This window comes from Buteo buteo, chromosome 23 (genome assembly GCF_964188355.1).
Source record: "Buteo buteo chromosome 23, bButBut1.hap1.1, whole genome shotgun sequence".
Taxonomy (NCBI): Eukaryota; Metazoa; Chordata; class Aves; order Accipitriformes; family Accipitridae; genus Buteo; species Buteo buteo.
Window position 1 is genome coordinate 21,543,669 of NC_134193.1, and position 26,583 is coordinate 21,570,251.

The 26,583-nt window shown below is 47.3% G+C and overlaps 2 protein-coding genes across 4 annotated transcripts in view; one reads left to right on the forward strand and one right to left on the reverse strand.

Moving 5' to 3' along the window:
- Positions 1–941, reverse strand: part of TTLL11 (tubulin tyrosine ligase like 11) — a 53,469-nt gene extending 52,528 nt beyond the window's left edge. For all 3 annotated transcript variants that reach the window (XM_075054910.1, XM_075054911.1, XM_075054909.1), the window contains exon 1: positions 542–941. In XM_075054910.1, coding sequence (XP_074911011.1) covers positions 542–907 — 366 coding nt within the window. In that variant the 5' untranslated portion in view covers positions 908–941. The remainder of the gene's footprint in view (positions 1–541) is intronic.
- Positions 942–10,250: 9,309 nt separating this feature from the next.
- LOC142043478 (carboxyl-terminal PDZ ligand of neuronal nitric oxide synthase protein-like) overlaps positions 10,251–26,583 on the forward strand; it is a 39,168-nt gene continuing 22,835 nt past the window's right edge. Inside the window, exons 1-2 of the mRNA XM_075054691.1 lie at positions 10,251–10,546; positions 14,600–14,671. Of these exons, the coding sequence (XP_074910792.1) occupies positions 10,442–10,546; positions 14,600–14,671 (177 nt within the window). The 5' untranslated portion in view covers positions 10,251–10,441. The remainder of the gene's footprint in view (positions 10,547–14,599; positions 14,672–26,583) is intronic.

Sequence of the window (26,583 nt, forward strand, 5' to 3'; positions counted from 1 at the left end):
GAAAGAAACGCAAACTGACACAACACACCAAACATTTCTACGTAGGGGTAGGTTTCTTTCTTGCCCTTTCCAGTGATGTGTTTAAGCTCTGAAGCATAATATCCGATTACCCATATTCTGGCTTGCATAACTGGTGATAGCACTCTTGGTCAGGAATCAAATCAGCCTCCAGACTTGACATCTAATTAGAAATAACCCCAGCACCGAGATGACACCAGCCGGGATGAGCCCCCCAGAGTCCAGGAGCCTGCTTGGGCACACGTTCAGGGAGACAGGGGAAGAAGGAGGAGGAGGAGGAGGGGGAAGGGGAAACCCTCTGCCAGTGGCAGACCCCAAGGCAACGGAGGGGAGGTTTCCCCAGATCCCGGCAGAGCAGGGCTGGCAGCGAAGGGAAAGGCCGGAGCTGGGACCACCGCTAGGCCGGGCCGGGACCCTGCCGGAGCCGGGGGCCAGGCGGGGAAGGGGAAGAAGGCCCCAGGTAGAGCCCCAGGAGCCTCCTGAGGGCCGGTTCGATGGGCCGGGGGGGCTGCCGGGCGCTCACCTCCTTCCAGCGGAGCTGCCGCAGGCTGATCTTCAGCGCCTCCAGCGAGGTCTTGGCCTTGGAGCTGTCCACCGTGACGCGGGGCCGCCGGCCGGCGCGGCCCCCCTCCTCCCCTCCGCGCCGGCCCTGGGCCCGCCGCCCCCTGCCCCGCGCCGTCCGCCCGGCCGGGCCCTGCGGGCCGGCACCGCGGCGGCAGCACCGCTCCCGCTCCCGGCCGGCCGCGGCGGACGGCTCCCCTTCCCCCGGGTGCGCCCCGGCGGGCTGGCCGCTCTGCGGCTCCTCGGCGGGGAGGGCCGGGGACCCCGGGGGCTCCTCCGCCTCCTGGGCCGGGCCGCAGCCCTGCGGCGGGGCCCCGGCCGGCTCCATCCCGCCGCTCGCTGCCTCGGCCCGGCCGCCGCCGCCGCCCCCGCTCCCCGCCCGTTGCCATGAGAGCGGAGCGGCGGACGGGGAGCGCGAAGGGCCAATCGCCGTGAGGCGGTGACCCCCGCTCGCTCCGCCCCGCCGGCAATGACGTCGTGCGGCCGCCTCGGCCATTTTGGGAGCGGGCAGAGCCGCCGGCGTCTTCCCAGGAGGCCATTTCGGAAAGGCGCGGGGCGGCCATCTTGGAAGCGGGCGGCGTGTGGGCGGGAAATCACCCCCGTAGGTGGCGGCTGTCCTGCTGCGGCGGTCAGCGCCTCAGGCTGGTCGGGGTGGGGGGGAATCTGGCTGCGTCCGACAGCCGTGGCCTTTGCCACCGTATACCCTTGCCCGCGTGGCTTAGAGATTAAATCCGTTCCTTATCGTGTGGTGGAGTGTTTTTCACGGGAGCCGGGAGACCCCAGTGCCGTTACTCTGGGACAAAAGCCCTGCTTCTCTGCTTCGGACCGGCGCTGCGGCTCACATCTCGAGTTTCCTCAGCCTTGTCCAGTAACGACCAACTTCATGCCCAGGACTACCGTCCACAGTATGGCTTGATCAGTTTCTGTACCTTCTTGATTTATTTTTAATCAAAACCCACCTGGAAAGCCCAGGCCGGAGTTTGCAGCTGGCAGAGCGGTGCTGGGCTCTGAGGGGGAGCATGGGGCACCTTGGCTGAAGGGCCCTTTGGCCCTAAACCCTCTGGGTGTGATGGAGATTTCTCCCAAGACGGGTGTTACCATGGTCTATTTAGTGTTGCACAGTTTCAGCTGACTACCATGGTGGTAGAGTCACTTTCATCTCTGGATATTAAACATGCTCTTAGGTTGCCCGAGTCAAATGCACAGCAAGAAAACACGAAAATCACGTTTACAATGTCAATAACGGAGTGAACAGTCTCACCAGCAGTTGCATGAATCCCTCACAATATTAGTTAACAGGTAACGAAACTGAGAACATGTGTGTGAACCAGCCGTTGTCTGAAGGGCAGCAAAACCAGAGATTTAGGGAATTTAGAACGTGCAGGCGGTGGCGCTGTGCCCTGGGAAATCCAGCCTGGCTGCAAGGGATTCCGGGTTCAGATGCAGGACTTGGGAAGGGGGGAAAATAAAAGGCAGGAATAATTAGGATTCTGCCACTAGAGTCGTGCTCCTGATACGGAGCTAGACTGAAACAGGGTATCAGAAGAAATCATTTAAATGAAAGCAAAATTTAAATAAATGCAGCAAAAGATTGGGACTTCCAGTTAGCTGCAAGTTACAATACAAAGGTCAAGACAAAGCTCCTGACTGCGGAACTCCTCAGACCAGGAGGAGATGTGAATGTATCTTTTACCCTGCTAGATCAGGTTTTAGGAACATCTGGGTTAATGTCTCATTCCCACCTCACATGGTCCCTGGTATTTTATAGAAACCAAGACATGAGACACAATGTGCCAGTAACCATGATTCTATACATGTGGACCCTTTCCACAAGTCAGCAGTAGTTTATAAAGAAGAAAGTTTAATCACTAAGATACTGTCTTATTTCAACAGCAAACTAGAGCTTTACCAGCAATCCTAACTCTACCCACATTTTTTCAGTGCATACCTATCTTCTGCCTTTTAGCCTTGCAGGTGATGAAGAAACTAATTAATTAATTAATTAATTACAGTGTTGTGTCACACAGTATGAAGTGACCAGGAAGGCTGGGGTCATGTAGCTTGCTCTTGGTTGCTCTCAGGTTACTATTAAATGATGTGCATTATTTTTTTATAGCTGTCACAATTCTTAATTAAAAACTTGGGAGCGTTTCCCTGTGCCAGCAGGAGCTCAGAGGGGCCTGTAATTTTGGCAAGGCTGATCTGTCCAGGTGGTGCCTTTTCTGTGTCCATCATTGAAGGGCACATCCTGGTTGTCTCATCAACCACCACCAGATGTTGGTGTCTGCCAGCTGGAATGTGATTTAAAATGGTGACCTGACTCTTGAGTGTCTTACTGCCAGGTCCCGGGATGAACATTTTTTAACATGTATTAGTAATCTATCCTCACCAATGTCAGCAGTGCTGAAGGAAAGCTAGGGAAATAGTTAAGATGGGCCAAGGCATCAAGAGGCTTTGGAACATGGGAAATACCAAACAAAATTATTGCAAAGGAGAAATATTTTTATATCTAATTATGCTATATCCACATTTCTTACAGGCTAATACTGTACTAGTTGTTTCTCTACCAGAGAAGCTGTAATATATCAGATACCTGGTTTGCACTGTATTGTATGGATAAAACCTTCATTTCATGTTGAGATAAATAGAGATGGTCTGTAGTGTGCAGCATGAAGTCAGACTGTACATGGTATTCAGATACTGCAAGGTAGGGGAGTAAAGTATAGGTTCAGTAGTAATAAAGTAGCAAGGTAAAGCAGAAGGAGAATGACTCCCACTGAATACTGCAAGCTGGATCTAGCAGCAGGAGAGAAAATATATGAAACTTTAGATCATCTGTCCCCTGTGAGGAGAGGGGAAATTTAAAGTTACTGTGTGGTCTTAAACACAAGCTTATTTCCTGAGAGCCTTGCTCAGAGGGAGTTGTTAAGAACAAATTTTTACTATCTTGTGATAACAAGTGAACAAGAATGTGTATTCTATCTAGGAGAACTGTACATCTGTTGGACTGTGCTGGGAAAAATATCAATGAATTTTTTTTCTGAATCATTTTTCAGTATCACCATGGCAGTGGTATTTGTAGGCAGGGCAGAACAAAGTGTGCTCTCCTACACAGGAGGGAATTTGGCAGAGTATTGGTATACATGTACATTTATTGGCACAGTATCACATACCTTCAAGAGATGTTTCAATTCTGACATCACAGTATTTTGGCCTTGTAAGGGCCCTGATCTGACTCCTAATGTAATGTCCCTGTACTTTTATTAGTTAAATTCAGGATATCAAATATAACAGAGGTGCTAGTCTAATTTTATGGGAATGGGGAAGGACACTGTTTGTACAGTATTTTACTCATCTCTTAGGCCAACAACTTCACTCTCATTTATGCTAAATCATAACTTACTGGGTCATTATACCATGACATGGTTAACCTGATGTTTGTGTGTGCAAATACACGCCTTCCTGTGATGCACATAGGTAACTGTCAGGTCAAAGGATGAGTCTGGCAATAAAGCAATTTTACAGATGCAGACCACTGATGGGTAACATACTGGAGTGTTACTCCACAGATGGGCCTGTTTCCCTGAACTGTGCTAGCAGGTACTCTGCATGTATGTGCAGGAATATTCTCACTGAAAACCTAATTCTAAGAATTACACTTTCCCAGAGAGTAAATTGAACAGTATGAGTTTCACATCATGATAATGTGCTGGTCCAAGCACCTCATACTGAAGGTGAACTGTACTGCCAACTCGTGGTATACAGAATTCATGAGTTTGACATGCAAACACATCAAGCTTAGGAATTTAATAAGGAACATTTTTTCTTAAATAATAAATTTGACTTCTTCTACTAAGCTTTTTGGTTACTGAGTCTGGATCAAAATTTCTAGCTTTTATCTAGCATCATAAGGACAATAAATGTATTCTTTTCTATATTTTTCTTTTTTAAAGATAGCCAAGACAAGGAGAACATTAAGGAGCAAGTAATTTGCAAAATGAACATACAATCTTTTTAAAATATCATATAAAACTGGCCTCCTGCCAGCGGCAAAATAAGAATTATTTGCAGAAATACTTTAATGTACCATTTTGAAAAAGAACACATTCCTCAAGCTATCATAAAAAAAAAGTTACTCATTAAGAACTATCCATCCATGTCTGAAGTTAATAGTTCCTTTTGCAATGACGGTGAGTATCTTCTGTCAGTTGTACATTCACAGATCAGTAAGAAAGCAATGCTTTATAAAATGAAAAGTCAGAAGAAAACTTATCCAGTAAACAGACTCCACTTGGAAAATGTCAGTGGTGTTACACTTCAGACTGGGTTTAAATCTGTATACATCAACCTATGCTTCCAATGTTTATGTTAGACCACTGAAGATTTGTGGCTGACCTACATATGCAAACAAAACATTTGCTGCATACTTGGGGTGGGGGGATTTGCATGATAGAAGATGATGAAAATACGCATAATTGTAGATGACATTTTTCATTCCCGAGTCCTGCTGCACAGAACTTTGGAACTGGCCATGCATGAAAGAGGCTTGCAATTGTGATGGGCAGATTGCCTGGCCATGCTGCGAAGCTGAACCTTTAAGACATTAAGCTTCTGTTTCTTCTTGAGCAACACAAATCTGGTATAATCATCTAATCAAGCAGACCCTGTACTTGCAGATGACATGTATGACACTTACTGAGGGGGCTGAAACTATGCAAGTTCCACATGTCACGTCCGAGTTCATGTCGTGGCAGGCTCAGAGACTCAAGGATTTTACTTGCGAGTTTTCTCTCTTTTCTTCAAATCCCCAATACAACAGAGGGTAACATCACACAATTTCAGTCAGCACTAGCTAATTTATCTATTCTTGCCTCGGTATTTCATCACACAGCAGCATTTATAGGACATGGTTGGTGCCCCCAGGCCTACCTGGTTAAACAAAGATTTTCGTTTATCACCTCGTGATCATGAATGATAGAGAGTTATCTGATGTAAAGCAAACAAGAGGAACTGCAGGTCAAAACACATTTCTGAACTACTTCATCCATCTTTATTTTGATAATTCACCTATACAGAAAAGTTCAGATTTGGCAATGGTTGGGGTTTCTGATTTGTTCCCATTTTTTCTGTTAAATTGAAGTTCAAGAACAATTAATTTAAATGAAGGTTGGGCAGTTACATAGTGGGGAATATAAATCTTTACCTCCCTTTGCTTCCAGATCTTTTTTTCACTAGGGGAGAGCACAGCTTCCTAGAACAAGAGAGGGAAAATCACATAAATAACACACTGACCTTGCAGTAGCTTTGTATGACAACGTTTCATGGTTGTGGAGAACTCCTGACATGCTGTTACCCTTAAGTCTGCATCTTAAATTTTGATCACTGACTGTCTTAAGGTGTCAAGAAAAACCAACAGATTTTGCTGTCTAGTAATACTGCTTAATTTTGCTTCCTTGATTAAAGAAAGCAATTGTAAGGGAAGTAGAATATGTCTGAAATTTTGGAAATCCAACTGCAGTATACAGTTTTTTGCCTCTGACAATATGTTGTCCTCCCCTTCCCCCACATCAGGTCATCCTGCTCTGTAGGAGGAAGGGACAGAAGCTGGTTGTTAGTATTATGCATAAAAACAACTCCCAAACTCTTAAATGACTATCACATACAACTGAGATAAAATCCAAAGTCATTGAAATTAGTGAAAGGTTTTATTGCATTGATGCATACCTCAGGTGATTCACCAGTATTCATCTTTCTGTCCTATAAAGCCATCAGTAAGTCAGTTAAGTCCCTTTGGTCTTAATTGATGAAACTTTACAGCAGTTAACTGCTGGTTCTCAGTAACTATGAATTAGGCATACTTTGCTTCACTCTGCCACTTTAATAAACATGTACAGAAGAAAGCTGCTTTCAATCAAATACACATCTCCTGAAGAACAGCAAGTGAATTCAGCTGCTAAATCTCAAAGGAATGTCCATGGGCACACTGCAAGTCTGCTAGCATGATAGTACACCAGAGACTTTGCTCTAAAAATTGCACTAGCACAAATAAGTATAAATAATGTTGATAAAGTTGCATGACAAAACCAGATCTGCTAAGATAGTAAGCATGCACAGATCTCTCAGATCTTACAAGTATGATATGGAAGTGATTTCCTGTAACAGAGGTTTTGTCTGCCATTACTAGATGTCTGTCTGGTTGTTCTTGCTCTGTCACATCTTATTTATCATTTAAAATCTTTGCAGCTCCGCTGTGCAGAAATAAGTGCTTAAAATGGTTAGCAGAAGGGAGGAAAATTCTTTGGCATCAAGACCAGATCTCCTTTGGAAAACATAAAGTGCCTCTGCAACTCCTTTATCTGAGTTGTGAAGGTGGGTTTGGAAGAAACCTGACATGATCAGACAGGAGCAACGGCTACCTTTCCTGCAAACCAAGTGACGAAACGATTAAAGAACACCCTGCGTACATAATACCCACTACCCGATTTATACCACATCCAAGGTCTCTTAAAAAAATGCAGCTGTATAGGAAGAGGGATTGCCATGCAGAGTAAATGTCAATGCAGGCAGAAATGTGCATCCATGTGAGAGAAAGAGAACGAAAGAAATCTTGGTAGCCTGTGCCTGAAAAAAAAAGCTGATACAAACCTGTTCTCTGCAAAAACACTTGAAGCTGTGAGCCAAGAAGCTGTCTTTGGTGCTTCACTCCTACTGTGTTCAGAGAAATGGGACTTTCTATGTGCGCTTTGCACATCAAAGGAATAACTAGCTCAGTACCTCCATCTGATGCAAACACCCACTATGAAGTTTAGCTAACTGTTCACATCAAGAAGGGGTAATGCTAGTAGGGGTTTGTTCACACTAAATCCATGACAACATACTGTGTAACTGTTTAATTCCACATATTTGCCCAGTTTTATTATCCAGAAGAAAAGGCGTACAGCTTTCTTACCTGCAATGGAGTAAAAGAATTTTCTTTGTCCAACAAACAAACTAGAAAGTTAACAGCTTTTTAAGTTTAGCAGCCTTCAAACTCAATTCTCAAACACAGATCCAAACCATTAACCTTAGAAGAGCTAAGCCCTACAAAAAGTTCACAGAAGTTAATGAACATGGAATATTAAACATCTCCATTCAGTTGTGATCTAACACAGCCTGGCACTGCAAGCTTTATTAAATCACAGTTGCCTTATTTATCCCAGGATTCCCATGAGATGTTTCTTTCCCCCTACCCAAAGGATTTTATAATCTGCAGCATACTAGAGAGCACCAGAATGGAAATAAAAAGACCATTCCTGTTATTTCATCCTGTTCTTTCAATCAGATTAAAAAATGTAACTATCCCAAGTGAAGTCCATATGCTCCAACTTATATAGGAATGCTCTTGTGGCAATGGGAGGGTAACGAGGAGGAACCTTCAGCAGCTCAGCACCATGACAGGTTCATGCATGCCTCAGTTAAAATGCAGTATTGCAGAATCAATGTAGAGACTCACCAGTAGTGGCTGTGTTAGGTTTTTTCCCCTTACTAGCTGAGCTTTGCTGGCGTTAGCATCAAAGGAAGCATAAGCATAGGCTGACTGGGTGGCATCTCCTCCTCTTTGGACTTAGGAGACCCAAAAGACGGAATCTTGCTCAATCAGTCCAAGGACGTTTGCACACAAAATCTAGGTTATTCATTCAGGTCAACAGACATTTTTTAAATCAAGATTCGTACAAGATAAAAAAAGCGCCGTGAAATGTTCTAAGTACTCACTAAATAACAGCATAAAGATCACACAAAAAAATCACCAACAAAGAACAAAACTGATGAATCTGCAGGTGAGACATCTATCTAAACTAGCATATTGGATAGAAACCAATTCATGTACTTGCATACCTGAAACAAAACCCATTTTGAGTTACACTGTATAAAAGAGGGATTAGCATAAACATGTGAATATTTAAATGGGAAGGTAATGCAACATTATCACTTGGGGAAAAAAAAAAGCAGCAGCCTGTCTGGAAACGGAAAAACTTAGCAAAGACAGGAGGCTGACCACAGGACCCATTTCAGCACAAGTGTCAGAATGAGCTGCTAATACCACAAAATACTTGAACACGTAGGGTCACAGTCAGTGAACCAATATTAATTCTTTGGGCTTTTTCTCCCTCTCTTAATTGTAAGTTTCTGGATTTTGGCTCTTGCCCATCTCCCACTGACTTACAAGTACTCAGAGATGCCAAGAAACTCAGGATGATTACGCTCCTGAGATGGAGACAGGGAGTCGTGCACCGTCTGCCTGTGGCCAAAATTTTCTCTCTTGCTGATGTGAAAGCTACATAAAAGGTGGTGTCCAACAATATTCAAGCATCCGGCTAGGGAGTTATTTGTATGACAAAAAGTTGTAACTGATCACGCAAAAATTAAGTCTGGGCAACCCAGAATGAGATCAGTTGGAGCACATATAAGCCTCCACCCCTTGGATTCTACACAATTCACATTTCTGATCATTCCTGTAAAGGGCAAAGAGCACGGCTGTACTAACAGTCAGAGGACAAGTCTTGAGTCTTGCCATCGCAGCTGCGCACGTGCCTCTGCACCCATCCCTTCCCCACGCTGGTGCCTGCTGACAGCTCAGGCACGCTGGGCATCCCAGAGCGGCATCTGCAAGGGCTCGCCTGCGTGCCAGCGGTGCCTCACCACAGAGACGCAGCTGGAAGGAGAGAACACCCTGAGCGCACAGGTACAGCAGTAACACCCCGTGCCTGCAGCAAAAATCCTGACAGCGCATTGAGTCAGTCAGTGGACACCAACTGCAACAGGCTGCTGACAGAGGGCACCTACTAATTACTAAAGAGCTGTAAGTCACATTAACATTGGACATACGTAATGGTTTTAGTTAACCGTTCCTGTGCCGGAGCTGCAGCAAGGTCCTAGATCATTGTGTACATTGTCTTTTCAGAATTTCTAACAGAGGAAATGGAGCAGGTGCTGCTGACATGATACAGTGTGACTTACACTGTCCAAAAAAGCAAACAATTCAATTAAGATGAGGCTCCATCCGCAACCCCTGCCGTCAGGAGCACAGTGCTGCAGCTCCCAGCCGAGGCAACACCGCCTACTCCAAGGCGTGCTCGGACACTTCCTCGCTATACGTTTACACCCGTGAACCGGGGTTTGGTTTTTTTGTGTCCTCGGAGGTTATGACACGGTATTGTTCCTCTGTACTCTAAAGGCACCGTCAGGCCGGCGTAGCCCCAGAGACGCAGAAAGACAAAACCTCCGTAAGCCAAACCTCAACACGACGCTTCGGGCGTTTACGGTCAACCCTAGCGAGACGGCTTCGCGAGCCGAAACCTCCCTTCCAGCTTCACGGAGCCCCCGCTCCTTCCAAAGGGCCAAGGCCAATACCGAAACCGGGATTACCGGAACGAAGGCGCCGCAAGGCCCCGCAGCGCCGGCTGGGGGTGGCTGCTCTTCGGCAGCCGCTCTGTTGGCCGAGCGAACGTCGCTCGGTCGGGGAAACCTCCGCGCCGCTACAGCCGGGCACGGCCCCGCCGAGGCGGCGCCTTTCCCCCTCAGCCACCGGGCCGGGGCCGTGCCGAGGCGGGGCGGCCGCGGGCAGGGCGGGCTCCCGCCCGCCGCCGCCGCCCCCCGCCATCACATGAGGGAACTTCGGGCCAATGGCGCCGCGGCGAGGGCCGGGGCCCCGCTCGCAGCCGCGGACGCTCATTCAAAACGCGGCCGGGCTCGGGTACCGGCAACCCGGGACCCTTGCCCCGGCTCCGCTCCGCCCCGAGGTTCAGCGGGGCCGGGAGCTGCCGGCGGGGATGCCCGGCGGGGCCGCGGCCTGAGGCGGGCGGCCGCCCGCCAGCCTGCCGCCATGCCGGTGAAGAACCGGTACAACCTGGTGGACGATGGCTGCGATTCCCGCGTCCCGCTGCACAACGAGGAGGCCTTCCAGCACGGCATCCACTTCCAGGCCAAGGTGAGCCCCGGACGCGCTCCCGTAGCCCCCGGGCCCGGCGGGGCCCTCGGTCGGGGGGTGCAGCAGGGTCCGTCCCGTTCCCCCCCCCCCCCCCCAGCCCCACCGGCTTTCAGACCCCCGAGCCCCTTCCAGGCTCTGGGGGGAGCTTTGGCAGAAGCCGAGGTTTCGCCGGGCGGGTTCCCCCCCCCCCCCCCCCGCAGCGCCAGGCCTTCTTTGCCCTCGCCTGTTGCAGACCAGCCGCCACCAGCGGGGCATGTGCTGGGCACGGGGCGACGGCACCGAGGGCTCGAGGCCGGGGCTCGCCGTGCCCCCTCCAGCCCCGACCACGGTGTGTTTCTTCAGCTCGGGAGGTGTCCCTGGCCCACGCGACTGTGGGCCAGATCTAAAGAGAGTCTAAAGAAAAAACACCAAAAAAAAAAAATGATGAAAGCCTTGCGTGTAGTTGTCACGATCAAACAGGTTCTTGCTCTTTTCCTAGTATTTTTTTTCAGCTGTTTAATCCCCAGAAGCTGCCTTGTGCGCTTCATTCGAGAACTGATCTGGAAAGACCCCTCTTGCCAGCGCAATGGATACTGCGCGCGTCCTTGCTCGATCTGGTGCCCGTCCTGTCCCCCATGGGGCAGGACCCCGTTCCTGCCGCAGTGAGGTAACAGCTCTGTATTCCCCTGGAAACCAGCAGACTGTTATGTGCCGCTTAAAACCTCATTCCATCTGACCTGTTCCCTGCATGAACAGCTGGGCAGGCACGGTCTTCGTTTAAATGCATGCAGTCTTCAAGTATCAGAAAGAAATACTGATATTGTCAGAAATTTCGTATTGATCGTGAAGAACAGTCTGGCAGCACACCATCGCTCTGGGAAAGTGACTCCATTGGAATTGACATTCTGTAGACAGCGTGGGGAAAGGGTTTATAATTCAGCTGACAAGAATTGCATTTTGCTGGAGCAGCTCTAGGGTTCCCTTCCCTTTGCAGGTGGCCTAACACAGATTAGAAATGGAATTCACGCCCGCTGTCTCCTGAGCTGGGAAGAAGGGGCATATATATTCAAATAAAGCTTTGGGATGCGGATTTTGTGCATTTTGGTTTTCCTGCTAAAAGAGCTGTAAGATTTAAGCAGGATATAGGATGGATCTGAATAGACAATTAATCACGTATTTTAAAAACCTCCCTCTTCCATAGGGGAGAAAACTAATTAATCTTTGATTCTTCTTTTAAATTGACATTTGCTATGCCACAGACTGTGCTGAGGAGAAGAAAAATCCTTATTTTGATTTTTGAAAGATGTGAAGCAACTGTACCTTTAACTGAGTGAAACAGGCTTCTTCAGATTGACAGCTTCAGGCATCCAGAGCTATTCAGAGAGTGGATAACACACTGTTAAGATGTGTGGGTCTGAGATAGGGTTTGCATTACCTTAGTAACATGCTTGCTCAGTTCTGCTCTAAAGTCTGTCTCTTCCAATTAGGACGCTCATTGTGGGCACATCAGTCAGCTGCAACTCTGACAATGACAAGGCTGTAACTGGCTGCCAGGTGTCTCACACCAGGCAATCTTACTGACCACATTTAGTCTCTAATCTCCACATACCAAACTGTCTTTCTCGCCCTATAATCTTCAGGGACAAACTTCAGGAGGTCAATACAGGGAGCTGCTTGTGGAAAGGTGGCTGTTTGTGCAGAGCATCGTGAACTGGCAGGGCTCTGCATGGGAACGCGAGTACCCAAACTGCAGCAAGGCCAAAGCAGGGAGACTGGGAGAATCTCTTCTGGCTCAGCAGTCACCAGCTCTCCTCTTGCCCCCACCTATTAATTTATCTTTGGTAGCATGGCCTGTTCCCCACTGCAGCTCTGCTGTTCACAGACAAAAGGCCAGCTGGCTGCACTGAATTAATCTGGATTACCTGTGACTGTACTGACAGCCACCACAGAGCAGGGAAGGAGATGCCTGCAAACCAAAGAGACCACAGATCTGGAGTGATACAGATATGCCATCGCCACCAGGGCAGAAGGAAATCCTAGCTCTGTCGCTCCCTTCCCTGCTGCCCTCAAGCTCTCATGGTCTGAGTGGTTTGACTCTCCTGTGGTTTACCAAAGGCTATAGCTGAACTTAACTGCTTTTAAAAATGCCATTTTGCAAAGGCATTTACAGAAGCATCAGAAAAGCCAGATGACCTTTCAGATTGCTTGCAGTGTTTATTTCAAGGCAGGTGAAAGAGCAGTAAATACTGAGCCAGGAGAACTCATCTCTGAAAGCTCTATTAAGTAGAAGTTTTTCAAGATAAAACACATTGCAAGCTGCAAGCATTACAGTAGAGAAATAAAACCAGAACTATATCAGTAATGGTGATAGCTATGGGGCTGCTCTTGGGGAAGTATTTTGTCTCTGTTCATATGTATATTATCACCCTGAACGTTTGCAGGGCCTCCTGATTAGCTGCCCCTTCTCCTCCCCTCTACAGGGGAACAACTTTCAAAAAAAAAACAACCCAACAAAAAAACCACAACAACAACAAAAAAACCCAACCCCAAAACCCACAACTTGAAACCACCCACTCTAAAAACAGATGCAATTCATGAACCAAATACTCTTGAGAGGGTGACTAAGCTTTGTAAACTGCCCTCTGCCCCACCACCCCAACCTGCCCGTGACAACCATGCAGAGATGGGCTGTGTTACACTGAGGGCGCTGACAGACCCTGCTGGGAACCTGCCAGCACCGAGTCCGGCACCCTGCCCTCGGCTGCCTGAGCCACAGTCGCAGGTCCGCACCCAGCACCAGCCCATGCTGGCAGGATACTGGCATTTCTCATCAGGCTGCTCACCCTCTCACTCAGATAGCATTTCTCTTGCCCTCACCAACATGCCCTTGACATGCAAGTCTTTCCTCAGAGCTGTGAGCCACACCGCTTTACAACATTAAAGGCCTTTTGCTCCATATGTGAGGTGACTCTCCAGGACGCTCATGTTTTCCTCATTCCCAGGGCTGAGCTGGCAGCTTTGTGCCTCCTCTGCTTGGCAGCAGTGCGGGCAGCGCTCCTTGTGTGCATCTGTGCCACGTGTGCTCTCACAGGTACCACCGTACTGCAGCAGCCGCCTCCTGCCAACAGGTGCACAACCAGACTCTGCTTTGGCACACAAGCGTTACAACCCAGCGTAAGGGGAGAGTACAGGCAGCGCAGGGAACGGCACACAGGAGGGAGAAACGCCAGCAGCAGGAAGCTGTCTGCCTGCAGGTCTTCCCTAACAACCCACGTAGCGTCGGCAGCACACTGCCATTGCATGCAAGAGAACAGGCAGCCGACTTGCAGAAAGCTGTAGGTGTGGTGAAGTGGTAGAGGCGGAGGTGCTGGCAACCTGCCGTCTGCCCGCGTCGCAGCCCACAGGTAAGGGGCCCTGCTGGGACTGATGCTTACACTTAAATGCAGACACTCAGTGCCAAGGGCAGCTGCTGTCACAGCTCAGCCAGGCAGCTTGTTTAGGACTGCAGCTCCCATAAGCATTCTTAAAAACAGCTGGTGTAGGATGCAGATTTGAGTGGGTTTACCAGGATTGTGCAGAGAGCTGAGCTGGTCCACCCAAGCAGGGACAGTGGTGTCCAGCGAGAAGATGGTCCAGACTGAGAAGTTAGGCCAGAATCACAAACCTTTTCCAGGAAAGCTAGTTGTTGCACATCCTGGCAACTTTCCAACTCTTATGTGCTTTTAGCTTTGAGTATTTTAAAAGCAGGTGTAGTGAGGAAGGACAAGGGATGGACAGTCCCATTTTCAGACCCACTGGATCATGACTTAGCAACAGACATTGCCCTGCAAAGCATTGGCAAAGGCACATCCAGAATATGAATGAGGTCAGAGGCTCACACCTGACGTTAGAAATCCATGAACTTCTCCCTGACTTTGATAACATTATCCACAACAGATACTCCTATCACGTCCTGGGTCAAGAGAGTCTAACCAAGCAGGGACTAAATTAATGAGAGATGCTGTTTGTTTTGAAGAAGGCTACACCATTAACTTGTGCATTACTTCACAGATATCTCACTGTTCTGTCTTTCAGTACATCGGTAGCTTGGATGTACCCAGACCCAACAGCCGTGTGGAGATTGTGGCAGCCATGAGAAGGATTCGGGTAAGTTCAAAAGAGCTGAACCCCACATGGAATAAAAGGTTATGTTCACTGGAGTGACTTGGTTGCAGTGTGCTGTTCTACATTCCTTCCCACCTTTCCTATCTGGAGCTCAAATTTCAGCACAATCAGGATTCTAACAAGCTTCTCCAGAAATTCCCAAGGTATATTAGGATAGACCCTTCCCCTGCTCTTTGCAAAGGGATCGGTTAGCAAAACTCAAACGTAAAACCCTAGTCTCCGCTGAGCAGGTATGGGGATTCTCCTTGAACCTAGGAGATTTATTTAGGCTGTTCGGGTTTTTGTGTGTGTGAAAAATGAGATGTACACCATCTGCTCCACAAAAGCACTCAAATTCATTGACAGGTCTAAATATATTATGTTCTTATATATTGAAATATCAGTGGCCTGGCAGATGTTATGGATGTAAATCCCATCAGACTAGACTTTGTGGATTCTGCTGCTCATGGAATAATTTGCTGCATTCCCTCATCCTCCAACACAGTTTTACAGTTCCTGTTTCCCATCAAGTCTGTGCTCTTCCTCTTGTAGCCCTTTATTCTTCAGAACAGCCTGTGAATGGTCACCAGATGTAGCTACAATTATCTGGGTGGCTAGCTTCAGTGGCAGTGGTGGCAGTTCAAGTGTATCTACCCCAAAAGTGCAGGTGGTGTACCTGGCTGAAGTTTTGCAGGGGTCTCAATTCTGACACAGTTCATATGTCTCACATCAGCTGAAGCAGGTTTGAGAATCTTCCATTTGAAGCTTTGAAGGGATTATCCTATTTCCCCCCCTCCCCCACAGTGTTTAACCATCTAATTTTCATTTAGAATAGCGCTTTTTAAACTTAGCCTGTAACTGGCTGGGGAGCTGATGTATTCATCTCCAGCCAAGCTCAGAAATGACATTCCCCTGCCTTTGCCTGCTCAGACTATTAGCACAGCTCTCGCTCAGAACACAGTGCAGCAGCAATCTAAATTGCCTGGTTATTTATGGAACAGGTGAATATCTATAGGAAGCAAAGGCAATAGGTGAGGACTACTGGGGCAGTTTAGATGCTGGAGTAACTATTGGTAATTTTTTATCTGAATCAATATTTAGCATCAGATTTGACACTGCACTTCTGCTGATGTTTGACTAGATAACACCCTTCTAAGAAAAAGCAGACAGTATTTTAATATCAGTTTCTAGACAGTGTTACGTTCTGTTTTCACACCTGCAGTTGCCACAATGGTATCTAGCTCAGAGTCTTGGCGGTGCAATAGCATGCTTGAGTGCTACATGAAGCATGTAAGAAGCCACTCTGCATTCGTGGATGCAATCAGTTAATCTTATCACACAATATTTTTAAAGTAGGCATCCTGTATTCTATACTGGGTTTTTAATCTTGGAAGCCCTTTCCAAAAAGGGAGGGCTTCCCTTTTCATGTGCATATTGTACAGCAGGATCTTATTCAGACACTTCCTGGCTGCTGAGCGGAAGATGCTCCTCTATTGAAGATAGTTAATTGGCACTGATCCTTAATTAGAGCATAAAGAATGAACTGGGAGGTCTTTGAAGAGAATTCTAGTGCATAGAGTACACAACCTAGGAACTGAGGGAAGATGGGGGTTATTTATGTAGCGTTCATTTGCATGCAGAGGCCTTGTCTATACTAGAGTTTTTTCCCATGGACTCTCAGCAGCACCAGTTGCAACTGGGAGGAAACACTGGAAGAAGCTATTGGTGGAAACTAGTATTTTGCTACCATCTTATTGTGAGTGGTAGTGCCTGTTTGCACTGCAAGAGTGAGAAAGGTCCTGCAGCCCTGCCAAGTGCTGGCAGGGGCATGTTGTGCTGAAGCTTTCATCCTTTGTGCACTCCAGTGTTCCACTGGAATTCTCTACTGGAGCGGAAGAGAAAAGTCGCACAGTACAAGCCCCAGCACAACATTTCCTATGCTGCTCCCTATGCCCTGCAACATGGGAGGAGGCAGCGTGAGCCATCGCTGGAGCAGTCAGTGATGGAGCCAGCTGAGCACAGGGGCAGCCCACGGCACAGGCAGGCTGTTACTCATTGCTTCTGCCACTCCAGAAGGGGACCAGGGAGGATGAGGAGTCACAGCTCTGTATTTTCCAGGCTGTGTCAGAGCTGGTTACTCTAGTTATTCATTAGTAAATTGATGCAAGCTCTGAAACTGCCTTTCTACTACTATGGCTGATTCTGGTCTCCAGTCTGTGATTAAAAGTGCTTGCCCCAGGGAAAAAAAACCTTGAGCTATCTAGCACTCAAAGTTGTCGTTAGAGTGTGCGGAGAGAGAGAGGGTGGTAAGAAAAGTAGCAACTCCAGTTGCTAAGTCTACTCCTTGGCACCTTACTGTCCCATGTTTTGTACTGGGCTCTTTTGCCAGTTGCATATGAATTATGCCAGGGAACCTGGGAGGAGTTCAGTGGTATTCTCCATGCATTAGCAGAGCAGTCTGCTGGCAGACTTCAGGACATGCAGAGCACACAGGCTGTAGGACATTACTCCCAGAGAGCCTCAAATGACATGTTTTAACATTAGTCTACTGAAATTGCGATCTGCTCTTTTACAGTAAGTATTTAAGATGCACTCTCATAGTAAAGCTTAAATCCATATTCCTGACCGAATTGATGCTTGTAGAATTGCTAGCAATACTCCATTAGTCACACATTAGATTCCCATTCCATAACAGACTGGAAAACCTTGTCTCATCATGTTCTATGCTTCCACTGGAGGGAATGCAAATGCAATAGGTAGAACAGGGAAGCTGCTGTTCTTAGCTTCCCATTATGCAGAGCTAGACAACTTTTTAAGTTTGCTAATCCTCCCGGTGGATTATTAGCTGCATACAGCTGCCATGTTATTATATGATTGTCAGAGTTCAAACTAATCCCTCTACCTCCTCTTACCCTGGCAGGGGAGGTGATGAAATTTGCTACTTGAAAAGTACACTGTGCTCTGGCAGGCAAGTCAAGTTGCTGTTTATGAGAGTCCAATTCATTGTACAGGTCCAAGCACCCAGTGCAGGCAGTGTTCCTCCACCTCCCAGGGAGAAGCAGCATGCCGCATCTGCTGTCTCCTGCTGCCCGAGGCCATCCAGGTCTGGGTGTCTGGCAGCACCCACTCAACATCCCGCATTCAGAGTCAGCATTCTGGTGGAGCTGGCTTTTTGCTGAAGTGGATTCATCTGCAGATATTTGAGCCTTCTCAGCACTCTAGGGAGCTTATGTGCCATACAAATTTTTTCTTTCTGCAGAAGTCAAGTGGCAGCTAATGTGAAGAATGTGAAAGTCCTTCTTGAGGGCCCAAATAGCTCCCCAGTTCAGCAGGGTCACCTTTCCCTAGACACAATACCCCTGGCTGCCTGTTAGTGAACAACTAAATAGCCAAGTTCTACCCTTAGCTCTCACAGAAGTTAAGAGGAAAGATGTTGTGGAGCCCACGCAACACTGAAACAGTAACAGGAAAGCTTTGCTAAAGATGCTTATGGGTACAGGCCTAGGGGTAAAGATGGGTTTTGTAAAACACAGAACATTTCCTTGAAGCTCCTGAGGTTGCTTGGGAAATCTTGCCCTGGGAGACCAGGGAATGGATGGCTAAATGTGAAAGGTTAACATCACATGTCCTGCATCTGTTCCCCAGCTTCCACGGAGCTAGCACTGACCAGAGGAGAAACAGTCAGCTGTTACCTTCCTAGAACAACACTACCCAGCACTTCACAGCCAGTCAAGTAGCCCTAGTGAAATGCAGCTATTTTGAGCGGTGAGTTGTACAAGGACATGGTAGGACTAAGTGTCAAAGCCTGTCATCCCCACAGACAGCCTGCTGCCACCAATTCCCAAAGTCACTCCATTTAATTACCTTTAAGGCACATAATCAGTTTCCCTGGAATTTGCACTCAAGATTCTACGAAGCCTAGAAATTTCAAGTCTGTTTAGAAGGTCTAGCTTGGGCCTAAGCAGGTATTAACACTCAGAAATGAGCCAGATGTTGGATTATTTAATCATTTCACAAGGGAACAGCCAACTGGTGCTGTGCCCATCCAAGCACCAGGATGAACAAACAAGGAGGAGGCAGGCATCCAGACTAATGTGTTTCTTCTGTTACCTCCACATTTCTTAGGCTTAATTAAATTGAGAAGTCTTTTTCCCCAGAGGCCAGTGTGCCAGAGAAGCGGAAACATTTATAAACCTTGACACAGGATACATCAGAAATGCCCACGTTCTCCTTAGCATGACAACTGGGTTCTCACTTCAGCCTCCCACTTATCCTGACCATTCTTGCTGCATCCGTGCTCTTAAGCAGAGCCTCAATGCTTTGCAATTTCTCCACATGGTATTCTAGTGAGGAAGTGCAATCTAGCTACACCGTAAGTCATATTGACTGCCAAATATCTACTGGTAGTGTTGAAGTGTGACATGACATCCATTTAAATCAGGATGAGTAAAAGTTACAATACTACAGTGCAACCTTGTGAAGCAGAGGCAGCAGGGACAGCCGCACAGAACCTGTCTCTCCTGCACCCCATCAGCTTCCAGTCTGATAGCTGGGCTGGCTTCATACAGCAGCTTACACTTAAAGCCATGCCAGCCTATAAATTGCAATGGTTCAGGAGCAAATATGGATGTCATTTATCTGCTCTTGCTAAAGAAGGAGGGCAACAAGGTGGACAGCTGGCAGAGGGCAGGGTGACTGCCTTCAGCCATCTCAGTTTAATTTATCACTGGGTGGCAGACTTCAGAGGTAGAGATGTTTAATAGGCTCATTCATGAGATTCTTCTAGAACACAGTTCCTTCAGTTTTCACAGGCAGACAGCCTTCTTACTACAGAAGAGAATTGCACCAAGATAACCGCTGCATAGATTCCTCTGATATATTCTGCCTATAAGCCCTTCCTGAATTATCATGCTTGGAGCTAAGTTTTCCTGCCAGCCCTATGTTAATCTAAGCTGGAGTTGAGATCAGTACTAAAAAAAGATAGAAGCTGAACTCCCAGCTGCTGGGTTTCTTGGTTAGTCTTTGCAGCCTCTCCCACTATAATGAAGTTATTTGGTCTGCTGCATCTGAAGCCCAGACTCAAATGTGGAAGTGCAAACTGTTGGAGCACTTGCCCCAGTACAGACCTCTGTAGCTGCCTGCCAGAATCTGTTGTTGTTGGATGGGAGTTGGTTCTGCTGCAGTTCCTGGAGGGCTTTCCCTTTCAGCCTCTTTGGAAGAGCATCCAAATACTCAGCTAATGACAGCCCTGGGCTGTGAAGGAAAACAATCCTAGCATCTTAAAATATTTCTGCAGTCTTCAGACTGCTGGTGTGGACCTTTCTTTAGTTCTCAGAATGCCACACACCTTCCTTTCATTTACAGGAAGATGCAGGAAAAACAGATTACAGTTCTTAACATGATTACAGTGTAAAACACAAGCATCTCATGTGTCTGCTGCAAACCGCTAGCACACCCTGAGCCAGTTAAGGACACAGCTGATAGTACACAGTGGTGGTGGGGAAATGCTCCATGTTGGTAACCAAGTCTCATTTACTAGATGCTTTACAGACAGGAGAGCTGAGCCCTGTCAGTTCACCCAAGGCCTTTAAATAAATATTGTCTTCACATAGTGACATTCACTAGATCACATGAGGACAGTACCATAGAACATAGTCCCATGCTGCAGTCATGGGTCCAATCAACATTTATACCGACAAGCATACCGGCAGACAGCAGACATTATGAGAAGATGAGATGAGGACTTCAGAGAGACAAGCTTCCCCAAGCCTGTACATTTCTCTTCCTCCTTCTCCCCATACCAAAAGTACTATGTATTTACCCCAAAGTATGCTCCAAGAGAGCATCTTTTTCTAGGATACCTTCCCTGCTTCTCTGGCGATCCATGCAAGGGTTGCTTACTGATACATATTAGAGCCTATAGCCTCCAGGAGGGAGCGGTGGTTTTAGGTATCCAAACCAAGTATACATGAGCATGTACAAACTTGCTCCAATACCTTCTGCAGAAAGTCTGGTGTCAATTTTGGCTGTTCTCCAAAGGAGAGGCCTAAGAAAGGTTCATGCAGCTTCACGCAGGCAGTACATGATCAGGCTATAGTCAACCCTCCTCAGCACAGCCTACAAGTCTACTCAGAAAACCCCTGAGGAACTTGCACTAGTGACTTGGAAGGAGATCTACAGGTGATCATGGATGGCTTTCTGTCCTCTGCCTACTCACTGGATCTTTCTGTACTTCTGTCTCCCAGTCCGGCAGCCCACATGCCTTTGCCCGCAACCTTACCTGCCATCTGCTTTATTAAGGGAAGATACCAGTCAACGCAAGAAAGCTACAGGCGTAGGGGAGAACAGTCTCTCAGGCAAGCAGGCTAAGAAAACTGAGATTGGCATGAGGGCATCAAGAGCAGAGGGGATGACTTGGCTCAAGGCATCCTTGCCATACAGCCCTTCTCTTCCCCAGGCACCTGGTGCCCCAAGCAGGGCTGTGTCCCATTACCCAACCCACCTGCAGGACTGCTCAGCTCCAGGCACTATGGTGTCAGAAACGCCAGTTACTCCCAGGGTCCCATCCATGACAGGCACCTGAGGCAGTTTAAGGTTTCTACCATGCAAGATTAAGCTAATTGGTTTTACCTTTCCAGGCCCTGGCAAAATACAGCAAGTGTTTTCAGGATGGTAATTAAGTGTTAATTGCAGCTAAGTTTAGCCCTAATGCCTCATTAGTTTGTTTTCCTCTATTTGTTGCAGCTATAGCAGAGTCTTCTGCACAGGAATGGGGATCAGGCTGGGCTTCCCGGAGGCAGAGGAGTCCTGCAGCATGCTCCAAGGGTCCTATCTGAGCCCTGCCAGGAACCCTTTTACCTCCTCCTACCCAAGAGGAAGAGACCTGGGTGTAAAGACAGAGACCCTTAGACCTGAATGCTCTAATTAGCATCTAGGCAGCAGCACTGCAGGGATCTCTGGTGTGCCCAGACACACACATTAGCCCATTTTCATGATACAGTGGATTTTGCATCCCTTCCTATTACACCTCCACTGGAACCTTCACCACCCCAGCCCCCTTAGAAGGTTCTTTGCCCTCTCCCATGCCAGTTAGTGGGTTTAACAAGGGCAGGCAGTACTGAAATTACTACTATTCAGCACCCTGCTCTACTAAAAAGCATTTTACTGTTCCACACTGCAAACAGCACCCGAGTTTGGTTCCCATAGTCTGTTTGCTGGTCTTTAAGAAGATGACAGACCTGACAGAGATGCCCTTGGCAGGGGAAAGCACCTTACATTAGGAGATGACAGCCACATTACAGGTCTTACCTTTCTGCAGCATGAGCGCTGCCAGGATGCTGAGGAAGGAGGCGAGCCGTCTGGCAAGAATCCATTTCTCCAGGCAGAACAAGCAGCCTCAGCTCGAGAGTGGAGGGCCTCCTCTCACAACAGGGAGAATTGTAGAACCACAACCTCCCAGCCACTGCCCCTTACCCTGCTCCCACCCCACCTCCAAGAAGGGCTTCCTACCCTGCCACTGAGTTTTATAGCCTCTCCCCTTTCCCAGTATGCCCTGCAGCCCTAATTAGCCAAAATGCCAAGTGGGACACTATCTCCCAGAGGTCCTCTGCCATGAAGGCCCAAGGAAAGGGGGAAGGCTGGGGTTGGAAGGCTGGGTGATGCAGATGGAGCTCCTTGGGCCTCTCTACACGTGTTCTCCTGTCCATGGTTGCCTTGGCAGGCTCAAGTGTGTTTCATGCTTATACTGCTTCACTAGCCTTGCAGAAAACTTAATTTTCATAATCTGAAAAAATGGCTTTTAAAATGTAGAAGCTGCTTTTCTAGAAGAATCGAGTCTGCCATATCTCAGACTAACCCAAGCTTGTTTTATCCAGTTTCTGCTCTTCGTATTGTTGTAACGCAAAGGGAAGAAGCTCTTAATGAGATGTTTTTGCAGTGGCATCATGCACAGTGTTTCTAGGCAGCATTGTGTGGCTATGGAGAACTGACTACGCTCCGCTTGTACGTCTTGAGTGGGAGGAGAGGAATAAACACCTCTGAGATTACACAAGAATCCAGCCTTCTGCTCAGTGCTCGGGGATGTCTCACCGTGCCATAAAGCCACCCCACTGACTTACAATCTCTCGCAGGTTTTCACCCTGCTCATCTCCAACCCTAAATCACCCCTGGACTTCTTGCCACAGAATAATGATTAGTTATCTTCTGCCACTTAACTTCTGAGCTGAAATGAGTGGGGACTGGTGTAACTGAATGCAGGCTACTGTAACAGAAGACAGCTTAGAGTTTTTTCAGTAGCCACATGCTATGACCTAGTTTTTGAGAAGTGACTGGTGATTATAGATGCCTCAGTTCTTGTACCCTGTTCAGAGAGTGTGCTGGGTATGATTGATAACAGATGGATGGAGGGATCAGTGAAATGTGTCATCTCTAAGCAACAGTGACCTTTTAATGCCTTCCTCAGAGTGCTGGAAACTGGATGGCTTCTCCAATGAGGGGGTGGAACTAGTGAGGCATATTAATATTGTTTTGCATAAGAGTCATGATGGATTGGAGTTTAGTTGAAGGCTAATAAAAGCAGTAGTTAAACAGATAAAAGCTAAATTTAAATGTTAGCACTAAATAGAGCAAGACAGAGCTTTTTGTCTGATGCTAAATCTTGGCAATGAGGCAGGTACCTTTTAATTGTAAAATAAAGTGGTTTTAACAGTATTATTATACTACTGAAGCATTTGATTTCACTAGCTAAAATATCAGTGTATGAGATATCTACAAACCTTTTATCTAGTTTGAAATAAAGCAGCTTTTTCAACAATTATGTTACTGGTTGTAGAGTATTACAGAGATGAAATATAACAGCTTTCAGATTACATTCTGGTGTAGAACAGTCTGCCACAACTCAAAGCTCCTTCTTTATTGGTGTCTAAAAAAAATGTTATTGAGATGGCAACCAGAGTAGTAGCGAGCACATTGGATTAGCTTGTTAGCAAGGAGGTGCCTTAATCTGAGTGACAACTGCATGGGCAAGAACACAGAAACTGGGGATGCCCATGGTGTGGAATGCCTTTGCAATGCTGGTGGAGCAGACACCCTCCTTGTGCAGCTAATACAAGTGCATGTGTTGATTTCCACTAGAGCAGATTGGCGTGTTTCAGGAACAAAACAGAATAGTCCATGAAAATACAAACGCTTAAACCTGTCCCATGGATGAAGCTATCTACATGCAAGGAAAAATAAAAAAAAAAGCAGCTTGTAGCTATGGTGTAACCTTGTGCTTCAACCTCAGCCTTTCTGGTTCTGAGATTAAGAGTGTCTGCACTGGACATGGGAGGAAGGCTGGACCTAGTGCCACAACAGTGGGTGCCTTTGTAGACACTGTCTTGATTTTGTCCAATGCAAGGGCCCTTTGTACTTTATGGATTGGTGTTCTGAGGAGAGGAGACCCTGAGGGACCATGACCACAAAGCAAAATTCTGCCCAGTAAAATAAGATTTGCTAACAATAGCTTGGTTCTACATTTGCTTTTTTTCATTCTGCTTTTGCTCTGTACTAAATGAGGCCTGAAGGCAAACAGAATCGGGGCTACTTAACATAATACTTTGACAAGCTACTTTACGTTTTGACCAAATAACTCTATGATAAATCTACAGAATAAAAATCTTGAACAGGTCCCTGGAGGGAAGGATACTTTGATGAGGGAGCAGGGATTTTTCAAAGGCATTACAGAATGGTTTTCTTTCTTTTCCTGCAGCAGTGATTAGACATTCTCTAAGTGGCCTTTCCCTGGGCCAGATGGGTTGTTCGGACTAATTGGCAACGGCCTGACTGTTTTCAGGACACCTGAGTCACTTCCCCCTTCCTCCATCCTTCTGTCACTCTGCTGCTGCAGAGATACTGCCACATGGTGGGTCTGCCGGAGGGAAGGATGTGGCCCCTTGCATTGCAGAGAGCTTTGCAGGACAGGGTCCCAAATCACCCTGCTGCCTGCACAGCCAGGTCCGGCATACTCCTAGGAATCCCACCAAACCCTCTGAGCTCCAAGGTTTTCTTTCTAAAAAGAAATTATTTTTGTCACAGGAAGGAGAGCAGTGGGACATGGAGGACTAGGCATTTACAGGTGGCTCCAGGAGGGTGTAAGGCACACAGTTACTCTTCAGGCATGTGGATCCTTTGGTAGAACCGGCCCAAATGCTGGTGTCTGCCACCAACACCCGCTGCCTCCGAGTGCCCTGGACCTACCACAAAGCCATATGCGGTTCATGAAGCGCTAAGGTTCAGTGATCCCAAGCCATCACAGACCAGTTCAGTCCTGCTGCAGCCTGTGCTCTTGCCATTAATGATTATGGGGCCTAAACTTCCAGCCCAGGTACATTTTCTTCTTTTCGTGTTGTTGCCTCCCCAGGGCAATGCTGGTCTCCTGCTTGTCTTGCTTCCTTGCATGCAAGCCCAGGGCAGGAGAAGTTGTGAGCTGGGGCAGGGAACACTGGTTGTGGTTAATCATTGACCTGTATGCAAGCAGCGCAGGACGCATTAATGTCCACAGCTTCACATCTAGCTGCTGACACCAGTGCTAGACCAGGGACACTGGGAATGGCACTGGGGAGCAGAGCAGGCATCAGGAAGGTGGAACTGAGCATCAGCCCCAAGGGTGGCTGCCAGTCACTGCCGAGCAGGGGGACAACACCATGTCATAGCTGTATTTGCAGTGCAAACAGGGCACACCCAGGCAGGTTCCCACTCTTTGTAGCTGCTTTTGTGGCTGTCTGTAACAAGTTCTTCATCTTTACTCACCTGTCTGTGAAGTAGCTGCATACCCAGCTGAGGACCCTGGCATGCCTCCAGGAGACCTGGGCACGTACACTGTCCAGCACCACAAGCCTGCAAACGACTGACAAACAAATCATCCAGTAGACTCTTGTTCAAGAGCCAGAAAGCCCAGCCCAGGCTGCTTGCCTCTGCCTTGGCACTTGGCTGTGATGCTGTGGTACAGTTTTGATGACAAGACCTCTGTAACAATAAATACTGATACCATAAAACCCTCTTTATCCATAATTCCCACTATCTAAACCCAGGCTGTTTATCTCATCATGATTCACTAACCTCAGTAGCTCCCCTGAGGCTAACAGAGTCCTTGAACTGCTTAATATTCTGGAGTTGGAAATGACACAATTAGTGTTCAGTTTTCTTTCTCTTATAGTAACAGTCTTGTTTCCAAATTTGAGTAAGATTTTTATGGACAATTTGAGGAGAACCCAGAGACCTTCCTTTAGATTTAGGGATTGCCACAGAGAAGAGTTACCACAGTCTACTGGCAATTTTATTAGCATTCAATAATTTCTAACTAAGGACCATTTGGCAAGAAGCAGCATGCCAGCCATGCTGTGCCTGGCTCTGCTCAGGTCTTCACATCTGGGTAACACCTGGGTGCGACTGATGCCTGCCCAGGGACAGCCTGGCAGGAGAGGGGTGTGATTGTTTAAGTGATCTAAATCACTCATTCCCAACAAGGGGTGAGCTCCCTTCTGTCTTCCAGAAATATACACACTACAAGAGCTCTTGAGCAGATTTCAAAAGGCATTTGTGCCCTGCGTGTTGCTTAGAACAACCAACATTCCTTCTGAAGTCAATAGGAATTAGGAATTGTGTGCTTTAGAAAATCCCTCTTAATAGCTGCATCTAAACATCGGACCTGACTCTGCAGATTTCACTAAGGAGGGTAGGATCTTTCAGTACTGCACACCAAGTCTTTACTAATAGACCTTACAGAGTCCCTGTGGCCCTTCGGTGACTGACCCCCTCCAAGCTCAATGGCCTGTTCCTGGCTGGAATTGCTGTACTGTTGGTGCTCTCCGATGCAGACACATCCTTTCTGTGCAGCTCTTGGAGTCCGACTATAAGTCACTGGGCTTTCTGTAAGA